We start from the raw sequence: 16,975 nt of genomic DNA, 5'->3' as shown, positions 1-16,975 counted from the left end.
CTTTTAAGTTCTATTTTTCAAAAGGTCTTTTGATATTGGGGTGAACTTACCTGCTCACTAATCCTCAGCCTGACACCCAGCTATGTGTCGTCGTCTTGACACTGTGCGGGAAGCTTTGGTTGGGCAACACATTGTCAAAGTTAAAATCCAATGTATCTCCATCCATGAGGTCGTTCCGAATGATGGATTCCATGTCACAGTCTAAGCGCTCAATGAACATGCCATCCAAGTCACTTGGGAGCTTCTCCTGGTGGAGAAGGCCCATTCTGCCATAGCCATTGCAGCTGCTCACGGAGGAGTAGCCCGCCAGGGCACTCATCTGCATGGGGTGGGGCAGAGGCACTTGTACAGGTGTCTTCACTTGGGTCAGGCGGTTCATTCCCGAGGTGTGGGGCATGGTGCTTACCGTGTGGGACAGGGCACGCCCGTTAACTGCAGATGTCTGCTGAGCGTGTCCAGGGTGGGTATGGGAGCTGGGATTCATCATTTTGTTATGAGATGCCTGGCTGCCATAGGTTGACATGACCGAATTAGGGCCCATCATGACGTTCTGGCCCAGAACCCGGCTGTTGGGTTGAGCTACCCCAGGATCAACTGGTGTCATAATGTCATTGTGGGGAGGAGAGTCAGAAGTCAGCAACTCCTTCAAGAGTCCAGGTGCACAGTTATACTGACTCATCCCTCCGTAACTTGACTTACTGTCCTGAAGTGTTTGCATAGGCATCTGGGGTAAAGGGTTCATGCTGGATTGGCCATATGTATATTTTTGGTAGTTTGGGCTGGGTGAATTCAAACTGGTGTTTGGTGGCGCAAACGAGTAGCATGGTGTCTGCTGCATCATGGTGCCAGGTGAGGACTGGGTCGAAACAGTTAATGATGTTGGTGAGGAGAGAAGGTTGAGATTATCCAAAAGATTTTCCATGTTTTCGGGATTGCTTATCTCAGACAGACTGGGTAAAGTAGAGGCCATCTTTGCGGCAGATGGCGGGTACACCATAGAATGCACATCCCCTTCTCCAAGATCATCCTGTTCGGTCATAATGGGTGAGAGTCTCCCACTAATAGTACTAGCATTTGAGCTAGTTCGAGGGCGAAATGTACTCCAGTTATCAAAGTCGTCGTTGCTATGAGAGCCAGGGCTTGCAGGCCATTTGGAAAACTGTGATCCAGGGCTGTCCCCAGCACCCTCCTGGCCAGACTGGAGGGATGCTTTCTTCTTGGCAGCTCGGCTTCGGCTCTTAGCAAATTTACTATTGTTGTCCATGGATGCGGCTCTTCTCCTGGGAGATTTCCCGCTCTTGCCGCCCTCTGGATTGAGCATCCACCAAGAACTTTTTCCAGTTCCTTCATTCTGCACACGAATGAACTTGCTGTGTAGGGACAGATTATGACGAATTGAATTCTGTAAGGCAAAACATCTTATTAGAAGTACAATACTTCTCTGCTTGCAAAACTTACTATTCTACATGTATTACATGGAAAACAAGTAAAAAATCTTAAGAGTGTGTGGTACAGATTTTCATCTGAACAGTCCTAATGGCTCTGAAGTCACTACAAAAGATCTCAAATAGCATAGGAATAAATAGTATCTTATCTTAAAAACAGTATCTGTGGCTGGGCACGGTGGCTTACGCCTGTAATCCTAGCACTTTGGGAGGCCCAGGCGGGCGGATCACGAGGTCAGGAGATCAAGAACATCCTGGCTAAAACAGTGAAACCCCGTCTCCACTAAAAATACAAAAAATTAGCCGGGCGTGGTGGCACACGCCTGTAGTCCCAGCTACTCGGGAGGCTGAGGCAGGGGAATGACGTGAACCTGGGAGGTGGAGCTTGCAGTGAACCGAGATCATGCCACTGCACTCCAGCCTGGGCGCCAGAGCGAGACTGGGTCTCAAAAAAAAAAAAAAAAAAAAATCTGTATTTTAATTTAATGAAGGGATAAAATTTAATAAAGAGTATTTAAATACCTTCTTTTATACAGCTATTTTTATGGAAAAATCACAGGAACTGGTTTTAATAACCGCTTAAATTTTGCTTAGCTACAATAGTACTCTGTATCAAAGTGCTATCAAAAACCCCTTCCATTCTACTATCCTTAAAACTACTGCCAATTCTCTTCAGTTTGAACATGTGCCCTTTACATAAAGAAATTTTATATTACTGGGCCCACATGCTCATAGAAACAAAAAAGAAAGAATATAGAGAATATAGGCCAGGCATGGTGGTTCACACCTGTAATCCCAGCACTGTGGGAGGCCAAGGCAGGCGTACCACCTGAGGTCAGGAGTTCGAACCAGCCTAGCCAACATGGTGAACTCCATCTCTACTAAAAATACAAAAATTAGTAGGGTGTAGTGGCAGTCACCGGTAATCCCAGCTACTTGGAAGGCTGAGGCAGGAGAAGGAGACTGCAGTGAGCTGAGATCACTTCAGCCCGGGTGACAAGAGTTAAACACTCTGTCGCAAAAAAAAAAAAAAAAAAAGAATATGGAGCTGATCAAGAATTAAAGGCCCCCAAATTAGTAAGACTTGGATTCATTCATACTTTTAAAGCCCATTAAGCAAATACAAGTGAATATAAGGAAAACAGTCATTGCTTTTGTATTTGAGAAAGCTGATCTGCCAGAAGAAATTTTTGTTTTATTTCAAGTAGTGCCCCTACCCTCCAGTTCTACCAACAACCAGTAGTATGAGTAGGATGCACCAACTAACTCCATGACACACCTCCACGTAGCCAGAGGCTACACTGTCCAAACAGACAACCTGGGATGGGAAGAAATGACAAAGAATGCAAAGAGCTCTAACACTCAAGCTAGCGCAGCTTCATGACTAATCATGCCACGTTTATCATCTGTAGGTCAACTAGGGAAGAAAAACCAACCATTTTTCTTTTGAGTATTTGGGTGGCTCTGCTACTTACTTACCTAGGTGACCTTGGGAAGCTGCCTAGCCCCTAATGTGTCTTAAGTTTCCTCACCTGTAAAGCAGGGATAAATTATAGACCCTTATCAAGGTTGTTACATGTATTAAATGAGATACATAAAAATGCTCAGTGGTGCCTGGCATGTAAGCAGTCACCATGAAGGGAATATTAGACCCCAACTTAGAATAGTGGTATCCTGAGCCCCCAAAGTCCTGCTTCCCTATTCCTATTCAGTGTGGCATGTATAGGAGCTTAGAAGTAGTACAGATACAAACCCACAACTGCAAATATATGGTGAAAGAGGCCAGAGGTGGTCTCTCCAAGTTTCAGCAGAAACACCAGAGCCAGGCTGCAGATGAGAAAGTCACGGTTTGACTTACCTCCTCTACAACACACGGTAAGACGGTGTTCAGGAGAGTCCATGGGACACGTGGAAAAGGAGACGAGGGAAACGCTGTGAGAGCTCCCCAGGGGGAGGGCCTTGTCTTACAGCTTCTGGCTCCCAGCACAGTACAGGGCACACAGCCACTGCAACTTGTTCATTCAGCAGCCTGTTTCCTCAGAGGTCTGCTCCCAAGGCCAGGAGTGGGATTCTGGGTGTCCTAAGACCCTGGAATGTGCACAGTCCCCCAGCTTTCTTGGCCTCATCTGCCAAATGGATGCAAGACTCAGCTGACCATGCCCCCTGCATCTCTGCAGGCCCTCTCCTCAACCACAAAAAGGCTCTGGCTGGATTTGTGGTCACCCAGGGGTGCAGCCACAGCGCCCACATCCTCATGCCATTGACATGGGCCGCCCAGGCCCGAGTGCCAACCACTGCGCCTGAGCAGAGCCTCTGCACAGCAGGATGAGGCCTGGCTCCAACACGAACTGAGAGAGAAGTCTTCTCTCATTAAAAGGTGGTAGAAGAGAGAAAATGGAGGGGCCTCACTTTCTAAAGGGAGATGCAAAAGTCAAGGCAAGGCCCGGCAGTCACGGCTGAGAAATCCACATTCCAAAACGCCCTCTGACCTCTGTACTGCATTCCACCTAAAGATTTCAACACAGCAGCTACACGACAAGCCCTCCTGCCAGAGCATACAGTGAGTGTGAGGTGGGGAAGACACCACCAGAGCCCCAGATTCCCAGCTGGAGCGGAGCAGGTGTGTGACTGCATGGCAGTGACTGTCTCCTGTTCCCAAGACTCCCCGCCTTCCTCCGCACCCAAGGTCTACCCTCACCTTGAGACATGCTGTGAGGAGGGCCAGGGGCTTAAAGTCGGTACAAGAATCCCTAAAAGAGGCCAGGGAGTACATTTCCCTCCCATCCTATTTCATTCCCCTAAGATTCCCAAATTCCTATGGGAAGGCGCTACACACACACATGCATGCTCTCACAGAGCCATAGCCTTGTCTGCTATACTCACCAATCCCAGCAGAACCGAGTTCTTAATTCCTCCTTAATATCAGCAGGCCTGCCCCTGGGGTAGCGCTGGAATGCAGCCCTGCACTCTGACCCTGACGTTTTCTATACGCTGGAAGTCCAGGCATTTGCACAATATTCCATCATGACAGTTTTGTTCTTTGAACACAATAGACACACAGATAAGCTCCGATGAAATCTCCGGAGGAGAGGAAGCTTGACTCCTGTCCCTGTCACATTTAGTTAATGATAAAGGGGGAAGAAAGATCTTCCCAGATAGAAGCTTCCTGGTTGTTGCACTGACTTGGGGAGAGTAGGTGAAGTTCTCTAACATTCATGATAAGCCTGTCAGATCACTGGCAAGCGCAGCTGGGGGTCATATTTAAAAAGACTACAGGATGGACATAATAAGGAAATCTTTAAAATAGTCAAGAAGCGTTCACTAACTCAGGTGGGACATATACTAATTTAGACTTTAAAAAAAAAAGCCACAGTGGTCTCTTACTTATCAAAACATCGTATTACATATTTTTCTAAGAGGACATTTCAGGTCGCTCTTTGAGTAACAGAGCTGTCTCCTAACTTTGCCAACAATTAAAATTTTTTCCGAACAGGAAAAGGTTTGCTGTGCAGGGCTTGTTACATAAATTCCTGTTTTTCACACAGCCAGCAGGACATTAAAGAAGCTACGGTTTCTAGGGGGTGGGGTTTGAAAAGGTAAATCTTGTAAAAATGTGTTGCTATTAACGACGTTGTGTCTGCACTCCTCTACAAGAGAGGAGTTGCTATTAACGACGTTGTGTCTGCACTCCTCTACAAGAGAGGCTAGATGAAAGAGCAGTTCACCAGAGGGACTCCGCAGCAGAGCCACGTGGCACTGCTGGGCTCTGAGATATTATGCCCTTGAACTCTCAACAAATATTACCTGAGGACAGAGGCAGGGTGTCAGGACAGAGGCTCATGCCCTGTCAATCACTTGCCCAAATCCAGCGTTTCTACATGACAACAGTAGAGAAACACAAGCCAGCCAATCTCCTCTCCACTAGCTTGTTTCTCTGCAGCCCCACTCACAAGCCTCTGCACACACCCCGTCTGCCATCCGCATGCCTGGCCACCCCAAGCCGTGCAGCATGTGCTTCCTGGGAAGCCTGACCCAATGAGCTCCACAAATGGGGGAGTTGGGGAACCCCGACATGGTGTACTTGCTTGTTCAACCTGCTCTGCTAGCTGTTCTATGTTCAGATTCTGAGCTCCTTAAAGAGCAAAGGGGCTAAAGTTTGTCTTAACTTTCTAATATCATAGCGTCAATAAATGTTTGTTGCTTGAACCTAAAAAAAACATTACAAGGAAGATATGGTATCTTAAACACTACACATCTTTTAACCATCCATTTGAGTACCAATTCATGTCAACTAACATTTACTGGAAACTATTTTGTGCTAGGAGTAGTGAAAGACATGAAGGAAAGAGACACAGAACATGCCCTCCAGAAGCTTTTGATCTACCTGGGGAGAAAATGAGTCCACGTAAAGAGCCACTTAATAGGACAGAAAACAACACAACCCACAGACTGCCCAGAAGCACGGACCTTTTCTTTCCAAAGGCTGCCACCCTGCCCTCCATGCCCCAGTTTCTGTCTCAGCCCATCTGTCCCCTCCAGAAGCATTTCTTGATGACCTCATCCCATCCTACAGCTCTAACATGGGACCTTGCTTACTCACCCCTCTTTATGATTCCACTATGTCGGGTCCCTGGTGGGGGGCATGCCTGGCTCCCCACTACACTGTGAGCTGCTCAAGTGAGCACAGGACCTTTGTCTGTCTTCTTGTACACTGTATCCTCACAGCGCCAACATATGGGCACTCAAGTAACAGTTGAATAGATTAGTATTTCCCACATTCACAGGGTTGTTGCGAAGATTAAATGAGATAGTATGCGTGGAACGGCTTACCTTAATCTCTACTAGCTAATGTTACTGTTATCACTACTGGCATAATAGCAGCCATAAAATAACATATGTCTGTGTTTTACAGACCTATATATGTCATAAACATTAGTCTTATTTCTTTATAACCACACGTTGCAGCTCTCACTTAACATGAGGCTTTTTGGTATGTTAATTACTGGAAAGATTGACTGGTTTGGGAAAAACAGTTGATTTTTCTCTTCACACTAGATATTGCCTCAGAACTGATTCAAATACTAAGGTAAGTCTGTCAATGCCCTGGTCAGCCAGTGTCACTAGAATACTTAAGTCTTCTCAAGGTGCTGCAGCCAAGCCACATGTGCAGGCATTACATATTGTTGGGGCCAGGGCCCTCCAAGCTCTGGACACAGTCAGCATGTGCAGCGCAGCAGCAGGGGCTGGCAGAGCAGGGACCTCAACAGGCCAGTTGGGAGGCTCCACGAGGGATGGTTCCAACTGAGCACTGCTATTCTATTCCCTCACTGTTCTGCCTCTGTGGCTGGAAGAAGTGAGGTGCTGAGGCTGGTCCCCAGAGATCCCTGAGGACACAATGCCCTCCACAGGATGCTCCCAGCTGTCTAAGGCAATCATCAGATAGCCATTGAAGTGCAGGATGAAATCTTTACAACTCTCATTTACTTTAATTTTTTTTTTTTTTTTTAAGACAGAGTCTTGCTCTGTTGCCCAGGCTGGAGTGCAGTGGCACAGTCTTGGCTCACTGCAACCTCTGTCTCCCAGGTTCAAGCATTTCTCCTGCCTCAGCCTCCCGAGTAGCTGGGATTACAGGCACCTGTCACAATGCCCAGCTAATTATTTGTATTTTTAGCAGAGGTGGGGTTTCACTATGTTGGCCAGGCTGGTCTCAAACTCCTGACCTCGTGATCTGCCTGCCTTGACCTCCGCAAAGTGCTGGGATTACAGGCGTGAGCCACCGCGCCCGGCCTACTTTAAATTTTTTATCTCAGTCTTTTAAAATTCTTATTTGTGAATGTATCATGTAATACCCACAATATATTTGAAGTGTATAAACAAGTATGTTTTATCAAAAAGGGTATGTGATTTTTTTAATAAAAACCATTTACAGAACACTAGTCAGTCTATCACAGTAGCCTTCTAGGAGCCTGAAGGCCCCAATAAAGATGATCAAACCAGCAGAACTAGCTCTAAGTCAAGTCTAGTTGACTTTGCCCCCATCCTTCAAGACTGGGTTGAAAAAAGAGACCTGGTCCCACCCTCTGCTTGCAGCTCTCCACCTCCTCAGAGCTGAGCCTGGCCGCCTTCCCAGCCACTTCTCTTCACCCTGGCCTGGAGACTCACATCCCCAAATCCTGCCTTCCAACCTGAGCTACCAGTTCACATGCATCTAGCTTGTCCCTCAGCCTATATGAAGACCACCACCTGTCAGCCAGTGATCTCCACACCACTGTTACATGCTGCATTTCTTTCTGCTTGGCAGTTCTATGATAACCCTGGTCTTTATATTTAACCAAAAACAATGCAAAACCGCAACTTATGTCTTGCTCATGAAACCCTTAGATGGCCTTCATATCCAGTGTTTTATATTTTTTATTTATTTTACAGTTTATTATATAAACTATGTATTTTACAGTTTACTGCTATCAATACATCTCATTCCATCCTTGCAACAGCCCTATAAGGCAGGTATTACTGGCCTCACTTTAGAAATGGAAAAGGAAAAATTAAGACTCAGAAAATGATCTGTCCAGTTAGGGCTCAAAGCAAAGTTCTGTGAGTCAACCTGCAACCCCACTGCTGGCTGAAAAAACTATCCCCTTGGCTTCACCACTGTTAAGAGGAATCAAAGGAACATACTTAAGGCTGAGGTTACATGTGTGCACCTTGAGGGAGCAGAAATAATTCTGTTCACTGGTTTACAAAGCTCATTTTCTGCCTTAACACAATGTGGCCAGGTGTGGTGGCTCACACCTGTAATCCCAGCACTTTGGGAGGCTGAAGCGGGCAGATCACAAGATCAGGAGTTCAAGACCAGCCTGGGCAATATGGTGAAACCCCATCTCTACTAAAAATACAAAAATTAGCAGGGCATGGTGGCAGTCGCCTGTAGTCCCAGGTACTCGGGAGGCTGAGGCAGGAGAATCACTTCAACCTGGGAGGCAGAGGTTGCAGTGAGCCAAAATCATGCCACTGCACTCCAGTCTGGGCAACAGAGTGAGACTGCCTTTAAAAAAAAAAAAAAAAAATTACACAATGTGATTTGCTTTTATTCTAGTGGGTTCTTCTTTATGGCAGGAATCCACAGCAGCTGAAGTGTGCATTTCAGATGTGAGCATCGTCCTAGGGAAAGACTGTGGGGACTCACAGACAAAGCAGAAAGGTCCCCAGAGACCCCCAGCTACCTAGAACTGCCTACCACCCTGCGTGAAGGTGTGAGCAACAGCCACCAAATCCAACAAAAAGAACTTCACACTCAGAAACTGGAACATATGATTAAATGAACTCATTGTCCCAGAAATTCTAGAAATTCTTTCAAAATGCTAGACGAACTAGATTTTTCCAAAGCATTTTATCTAATTTATGTGAACTTTCTCAATGTGTGCAATTGTTAACGCAGGCTCCCGGCATGGTCTTTATTCCCTCCTCCTCCTTCCTCTCTTTTACACCATCTCTTCCTGCACTTCCACAAGTGAAAACAAACTAAAGTAGGAAAATCTATTCAACAGGGTTCCCATTAAGAGTTACTAATAAAACAACAACTTTTTAAAATAATCCATTTTGTTTGCAAACAGAAGGAAAACATGACCTTTTGCCAACCCTTCTTTTTACAAGAGATGTCAGTAGACACACGTTAGCAACAGACAGTATGTAAATCAATTTTACAAAGTGTTTTACACAAGATCTGCTGAGAATAGCTAATCTACACGCTTACACCCTAGATCCTTCCATAAGGCTGGTTCATTTCCCAGAATCGTTTCCTTCTTGCCTGAATATCCTCAAAGACCACTATAGCCCCCACTACTACCCGCAGTGTGCAGAGGTCTTAAAGTGTCTCCACTGATCCCAGGGCTGTGGACAGAGACTCGCGGCCTGATAAAACCGGAAGGTACTTCCAAGGTCATCTGGTTCAACACTCTTGTTTTATACTAGGGAAACAAAATTCAGAGAGATTGCAATGCAGATGGAAAACTTATGGGTGTTCATTTACAAAAAAATAGAACCACACGGAGCTTTCGTACTGAAAGAAATGTAAAGCAAGTACCAAGAACATGCAATATTCCTCCCCTAGCCAAGCCAATCCTTACCTATAGTCTCAAACCATTATAGACACAAATTTAGTTCTACACAGTTTTATCTCTGACTCTAGTCATTCCAAAGGAAGGAAAAATATGACTATCCACTGTAAAAGGAATGTAGGAGATTATGCTTGCATGTCAAACAGTACTAAAAAGACAAATGGAAGAACTCACAGGTGTCAGGAGAAGCTTCATGGACTTGGGAAGTACACTGTGAGGCAGAACCGGAGGTGCCGGCTCTGGAGGCAGAGTTACCTCTGGGCCCTTCTGAGTTAAGCCCTGGATCTCACCACTAAGCCTGTTTTCACATCTGTAAAACAGTCATATGTACAGATGGCATGATATACATGAAGTTGCCTGGTACATCGCCTGACACAAAGACAATAAATGCTGGCTATTTTGTTTTAGGAAGTGAAAGAATACATAAACAACAATTTTTTAAGCCATTATGAATGGTTGTAACTTGATTAAAAGTCACTCATCACAAACCTCCTGTTTAAAGGCGGCCAGCCTTCCTCAGGCTTATTTCCATGTCCTCACAACTGAGCTGCAATCCTTCATTTACAAAAAAATCGCATTTTCTCCCTGTTAAGAAAATTTTAAATGAAAGAATTTGAGCATTTAACTAGCATATTTTGAGGTGACCTGTGTCAGAACACGTGTGTCCAGGATGTTGTTCAAGTTAAGGGAGATGCAGCAGTTGTCTGATAATAGATTTTTAATTTTAAACAACTTTTTAAATAGATTGGGTTTTGCTATGCTGCCCATGCTGGTCTCCAACTCCTGGCCTCAACTGATCCTCCCACCTCAGCCTCCCAAAGTGCTGGGATTACAGGCCTGCACCACTGCACCTGACCCGATGACAAATTATATCCAGGATGGCGATTATCAGAATGATGTTCTCTCATCTCTTCGCAAATACTAGTCACCCATGACTATTTACTTTATGGAAAACAAATTCTAAAAGAGCCCCTAGGCCAGGTGCGGTGGCTCACACCTGTAATCACAGCACTTTTGGGAGGCCAAGGCAGGCGGATCACGAGCTGAAGAGATGGAGACCATCCTGGCCAACGTGGTGAAACTCCACCTCTACTAAAAATACAAAAATTGGCCAGGTGTGGTGGCAGGTGCCTGTAATCCCAGCTATTTGGGAGGCTGAGGCAAGAGAATTCCTTGAACCCGGGAGGTGGAGGTCGCAGTGAGCCAAGATCATGCCACCGCACTCCAGCCCGGCAACAGAGTGAGACTCTGTCTCAAAAAAAAAAAAAAAAAAAAGGCCCTAAGATGTGAGGAGGTCAAGGAGTATGAGAACATACTACAGGACAAAATGTTTGGTAAAAAGGTGCATTACAAGTAAATGGGACTATGGTATTAAGGAACAAAGAAGGAAGAAGGAGGCTACCACTAGCCTACAAGACGGGGGGGCAGAAAGCTTTACGATGGAGGATGCTCTGTGGTTTGTCTGATCTTTATTAGCCAAAGGCCTAAATATTTCAGAGTAACATTGCAGCCAATAACCTCACACATTTAGGATTGAAGAAAAACTCTTCAGGGACAGAACAGAAAATGTACTTAATGATATTACACCATACCAAAGCTTTTGCATTTCAGAAGGTAGTAATTAAAAAGAAGCACTACAAAATTTCACTGTGTCCCACATGAGAACCCTGTAATAAAGGAAGTTACAGTTTTGTGAAAGGAAGGGCAAAGCCCTTTAATTTTCAGGAAGTGAAATGGAAGTCTCCTATGCCATTCAATACTATGGGCTCTATGCACTATCAGAAACAAAGTACCCCAAAAAGACAAACCCCAAAACAATCCAGGTGAGGCGAAAATGAGCAATAACCTTAGACACTAGCTCCAGATCACAAGGCATTCATTTTAATCACTTTCCTTCTATAACCCCTCTGTATCAGGTACTAATGTGGACCCCTGTTTAAGAAAAGCCTGGAAAACAGAAACTATCTCACACTGTCATATGCTTGGGTTTAATGATACCACACAACCCAAACAAGGCCAGCTCTCAAATGAATGTCATCAACCCTAGCTAATAATGTCCCTGTGGTGGATATATCCAGAGACTAAATTTCATCTAGCTAAAATTCTTCTAAATGACTTGTTTTAAGAGATCTGTAGGTGGATGGGGAACATCACACACTGGGGCCTGTCGTGGGGTAGAGGGAGGGGGGAGGGATAGCATTAGGAGATATACCTAATGTAAATGACGAGTTAATGGGTACAGCACACCAACATGGCACATGTATACATATGTAACAAACCTGCACGTTGTGCACATGTACCCTAGAACATAAAGTATAATAAAAAATAAAAAAAGAGTTCTGTAGGCTACCAAGGATTTCGAAGTGGAGCCTGCTTCCCCTGGGATTTATTTAGTTTTGATGCAGTCTGCAGTTACCCCTGGGGACCCTTTAACCCATTCTCCAGCTCCTCCCCAGGGAGGCACAGAAGCCAGGCATTGCCAAATCCACAGCAGACAGCCACAACTCCGCCATTTTGCCCATCAGGGACCTAAAGGGGCCTTCCTGAAACTTCGACTGAATTAACTACTGGAATATCCATGCTTTTTGCTACTTCCACCTAATGGCTGTCTCAGATGCAAAAGGCCCCACCATAGGAGAATATTAAGAGGAAACTCATTTGACGCTGAAGTAATTCTGCTGTTCCTAATGAAAATCTTCGTCTATTTTATAGGCCATGCAATTTTTCTAATCTGCAATGATCCTATAAACGCACAGCATAATAACACAATTAACTACCTTATCTATTTGGATACCAGAAGACTAAGGCACAACAAAGTTAAAACCAAAAACAAAGAACACATTAGCACCTACTCTCTTCTGATGAAGAAATTAAATTAGGCATAAAATAAAGCATAACCATACCAATACTTTGATCCATTTTAAAGCTTTCTAAAATTTTAAAGAACTAAAGTGAATTTTAAAGTATTCTGTCAGCATTATATTGATGAGCCTACTAATCCTGTTCATGTTAGGTATATTCAAGGTATGTTCCTGAATTGTTTACAGAAGCCAGTGAAAAACTTTATGGATACAAATTCAGAAACAAGAACACTGAAACTTTGACAGACTAAAATCCCTAGGACAATATCCCACCCATAGCACATACTGTGTAGAACTGTTTTTATCCTAAATATGTTTGCTATCTGGAAAATCTAGGGAAGAATTTATCTATTGGATGCATAGTCTGTTTACTAAGAATTCTTAGTAAACAGAGTACAAAGTCTAGATTTATGTGTTTTTTCCTCCTATTTTGGGACCTAGATATGATAATCCAGATTACAAAAACAACAGCAAACTGCAATAAAGTGTAACGCTGAATTACACTACCTGCAATGTTGAGTTTTCCTGCAGGGTTTACACAGAATCTTGACACCATCTTGCCCATTATTCTGTCTAGGAAGCCTAATGCAACAGTGACTTGAGACTGCTGAGTATATATCGTTTGGTGGTTACCACTCAAATATTATTCAAAGTTTGTCTCAAATCAAATAGCTTCCCAAATGGGTTGACCCAATAATAGCAAAACTATTTGGACCCAGGTTTATGCTAAAGAGAAACTCCCCCGACCACAGAGACTGAGCCCAAGGCAGGGCTGTGGCCCAGTTTCCCACAGACATCAGGGATCCACCTGAGGAGGCAGAGCACAATTACACTCTAAGACACAGTAGGTCAGTTGCGCAACAGCCCTGCTGTCCACACTTTCCTTCTAAATAACACAAAAGATATGGTCCCCTCACAAACTGCTGCTCCCTCAGCACCACCAGAAGCCCAGGCGTGTTTAGGGACTCCAAAAGAAGCTCACATAAATGTTTCAGTAATGCTGCTTTCATTAACGTACCTAAAAGCCTCCATGACTCCTCCTGGCGCTCCTCAATGTGCCCACACTAACACCACACATCCCCATCAGCACACACCTAACATGAATGAAGCCTACATTTTGCTTATTTGTAAGGTCAAATTTCCACCCCCAACGGAAGCACCTGTATGAGAGCCGCATTTTCACGTCTGTTTGAAAACTTGGCACACACTGAGCAGCAAAGAAGCCTGCGGAGCAGCCTTCACCACTGCGCATTCACTGGCACTCCACCAGAAGTGAGCACATCTGTGTCAGGGGTACCCAAGAGGACTTCCAGCTTAAATGCAGTTTCAGGTCAAAGCAAGCCAGCCCAGGAAGAATGTGTTTCCCCAAGATCACGCCTGGGCTAAAGGAATTCTGGAAGGCTCCAAGATGAGTCGGCCTTGGAACCACATTTAGATGACTTGAGGACATCCCACTAGGAATTCTTTGGGCTCCAGAGAGAAGGGAGAATGTCAGGTAGGACAAAAGGGATCCCTGAACCACCTGAGCAAACCTTACCATATGGAGAGTTTTCCTTGTATTAAATATTAAACGTTTTATTCTAATGCTGCAGTTCGAATCCTGTCTTTTTTGGAAACACGGACGATATTGTTGTCATAAATTAAGACAAGACTATCTTTATAAACCTCCAAAGACCAAAACAAAAGAAAACAACAACAACAACAACAAAAAACAAAACAAAAACACCTCACAGTTGCCTTTGGAAGTTATCGATATTATTTTTAGAAAAGTCTTGATCTTTTAAAAGACACTGGCTACACACAGTACGCATTTGTTGTTTGAGGATGAAAACACAAAGATAATTATATACAGTTCATTTTAATAACTTTAGACAAATTAGCAAAGGCAGAAGGAATGAATGATTAAATGAACCATTTTTTAGGATGATTCAAACCAACGGAAAATTAGAACCTCCCACACAAGCCAATAATTTGCCATGGTACACCTTAAACTCCTCTTTGGAATTTTAGTCCTCGTTGTTTCAGCGTCTTCACTTTCAATTTCCTCCAAAAGGGAAATGACTATCAACCATTGTGGCTAGAATCTTGCACACAAGTACAAAGGTTTTGTATCTCTTCCAAGCTACTATTCAAGGATACTCTGCACATGTATCCCATCACTTGAAGTAAAATAAAAAATTTTTAAAAACGATACCCTGACCTGCTGCTAGTTTTCCACCACAATGTACGTATGAGCACATCTGGAGATGCCTTTTCTCTACTTCTCTTAAAACTACAAAGTTGCCAATATGGTCCAGTAGGAAGAGTACTAGAAGTCAGGCCTTGTATGTCTGTGTCCAAGTTAGATCATTACTGTGCATGTGAATCTGAGCTGTATGATGGCTGGTGCCTCCGTACCATATAACTCAATGGTGCATTGTGAAGATTAAATGAGAACATGTTTGGAAAACAAAAAACAGACTACACGTATGAAGAATGCTACCAATTTCAAGCATATTAGAGAATTATTCTATAAACTCACGATATTCTAGAACAAAATGCAAGATTTTTAGAAGAAATTATTGGCTCTACTGTCACAGATACTTATATAACAAAGAGAGAAGCAGTAAGGTCAGCCTAACAGATTACGTCAGCATTTCAACTCTCAAAGATCACTCTTCACTGAACTAACATGTAGTCTCTGATATTTCAATTTACTTTCATTTTGATTACTGACAAAACTAATTTAAATTCTGACAGCCTAGTTAAGATTGCAATGGATGACTTAGAACTGTTGTTGACAGAACAAAGTGTAAAACAATCGTTCTTCAGTGGTACCCTATCACCTCCAAAAAGAAAAATTTTACATTTTAAACATTTAAAAAATCTATCACACATAATACATAACCAAACCTAGAAAACTCTTTTAAAGAAATATTTTGTTCGAAAATTGCTTGCTATTCCTAGCTTAATTTATAGCTACTTTGAAGACTAACATGGTTATCCAATATATTGAGGTCTATCTTCATGAAGTCTCTGATAGAAATACATGAATATGACTTTAAAAGGACCATTTGGGCCAGGCTGTTAGCTCACACCTGTAATTCCAGCACTTTCGGAGGCAAAAGAGGGAGGATTGCTTGAGCATAGGAGTTCAAGACCAGCTGGGCAACACAGTGAGACCATCCTGTCTCTACATTTAAAAAAAAAAAAAAATTAAAAAATTAGTGTGGTGGTGCACATTTGTAGTCCCAGCCACACAGAAGGCAGAGGCAGGAGGATAGCTTGAGCCCAGGAAGTTGAGCCTGGAGTGAGACGAGTTCACAACAATGCACTCCGGCCTGGGTGACAAAAATAAATAAATAAGGGACCATTCAGAGAATCAGGACTCAAACAGAACATGTCCAGTTCATCCTGCCCAAGTCAGTGTTAGAGCACTTGCCAGGGGTGGGGATAGGTGGAGTGAAGGGCACCAAGGAGGAAGGGTCTCAAAGGACCTTGTGTCAGTCATTTTTATTGGGAATACAAAACCAAAGATCAATTTTTATCTTCATTTTCGTCACTGGAAAATCCAGGCAAAATTAATCGGGAACCTGAGCAAGGCCTAGCTAAAGTGGGCCTAGTGTAAACTATTTCAATCCACTGACAATTTCAGAAGTTACTTTATTTCCATTCACATTTCAATAACATAAATTAGGATCTTTTGATTTGGCCAAATCAATACTGATCAATGTAATTTTCATTGAACAATTATTTACTAAGCCCCTACTGTATACTACGTACTGTGGAAATAACAAGTAGGCATTAAGGCTCAAGGCTCTCCCTGCCTCCCATGGTCTTACACTTATGTACAGAAGGCTGACAACACGGAAACGTTAAGGTGCAGCACACGCAAAACAAGAAAGGAAAGGCCCTACGCTGGAATTGGGACGTGAAGCAAAGGACAACTTGGATTGCTGGATAAAAGGGGATGGGAATTCTCAGTGTTGGATAAAAGGGGATGGGAATTCTCAGTGTAGGGCAGAGCATGAACCAATGTTGACAGATAAACTATGTGGTGGTGCAGAACATGTGTGCTAGAACCAGACCAGCCCGATTCAAACCCAGTTACCGCCTGAGTGCTCTTGGATAAGTGGCTTGTGATCTTTGGGCTTGGTTCCCTTGTCTGCAAGAAGGAAATACTAACAGTACTTACTGACCACTGTGCAGAATATCCAATAAATATGAACTATTAGTGTTGGTGAGGAAACTTTTTAAAAAACACTAGTAAGGTATCTGGAGAAAACAGAAGAGGTCAGTATGGCCATATATGAGTTTAGACACAGAAAGGGGGAAGAGAGAGAGAAGGTATGGTGGGTGGGGCCTTAACACAGGAGCATGTTTTTTACCCTACATGCAATGCACAGGAGAGCAAGTGGAAGATCAGAGGACAACAGAATAAAGTTATAATGCAGAACCTAGAGCAAAGCACCAAACCTGTCTTCCCACCTGGATGATAGGAGAGTTCGGGCCCTGCTGGGAAAGCAGAAAGGTATTTCTGATTATCCACAAATGTAACTGTGTGTGGGTGTCT

The 16,975-nt window shown here is 43.7% G+C and overlaps 1 protein-coding gene across 1 annotated transcript in view; it reads right to left on the bottom strand.

The window, feature by feature from the left end:
* The window catches only part of LOC105491751 (forkhead box O1), a 111,446-nt gene that overhangs the window by 3,119 nt on the left and 91,352 nt on the right, over window positions 1-16,975 (bottom strand). The window contains exon 2 of the mRNA XM_011758417.3: window positions 51-1,402. Coding sequence (XP_011756719.1) covers window positions 65-1,402 — 1,338 coding nt within the window. The 3' untranslated portion in view covers window positions 51-64. The remainder of the gene's footprint in view (window positions 1-50; window positions 1,403-16,975) is intronic.

The sequence above is a fragment of the Macaca nemestrina genome, chromosome 16, assembly GCF_043159975.1.
Source record: "Macaca nemestrina isolate mMacNem1 chromosome 16, mMacNem.hap1, whole genome shotgun sequence".
Taxonomy (NCBI): Eukaryota; Metazoa; Chordata; class Mammalia; order Primates; family Cercopithecidae; genus Macaca; species Macaca nemestrina.
This window is presented reverse-complemented; position numbering and strand designations above follow the sequence as displayed.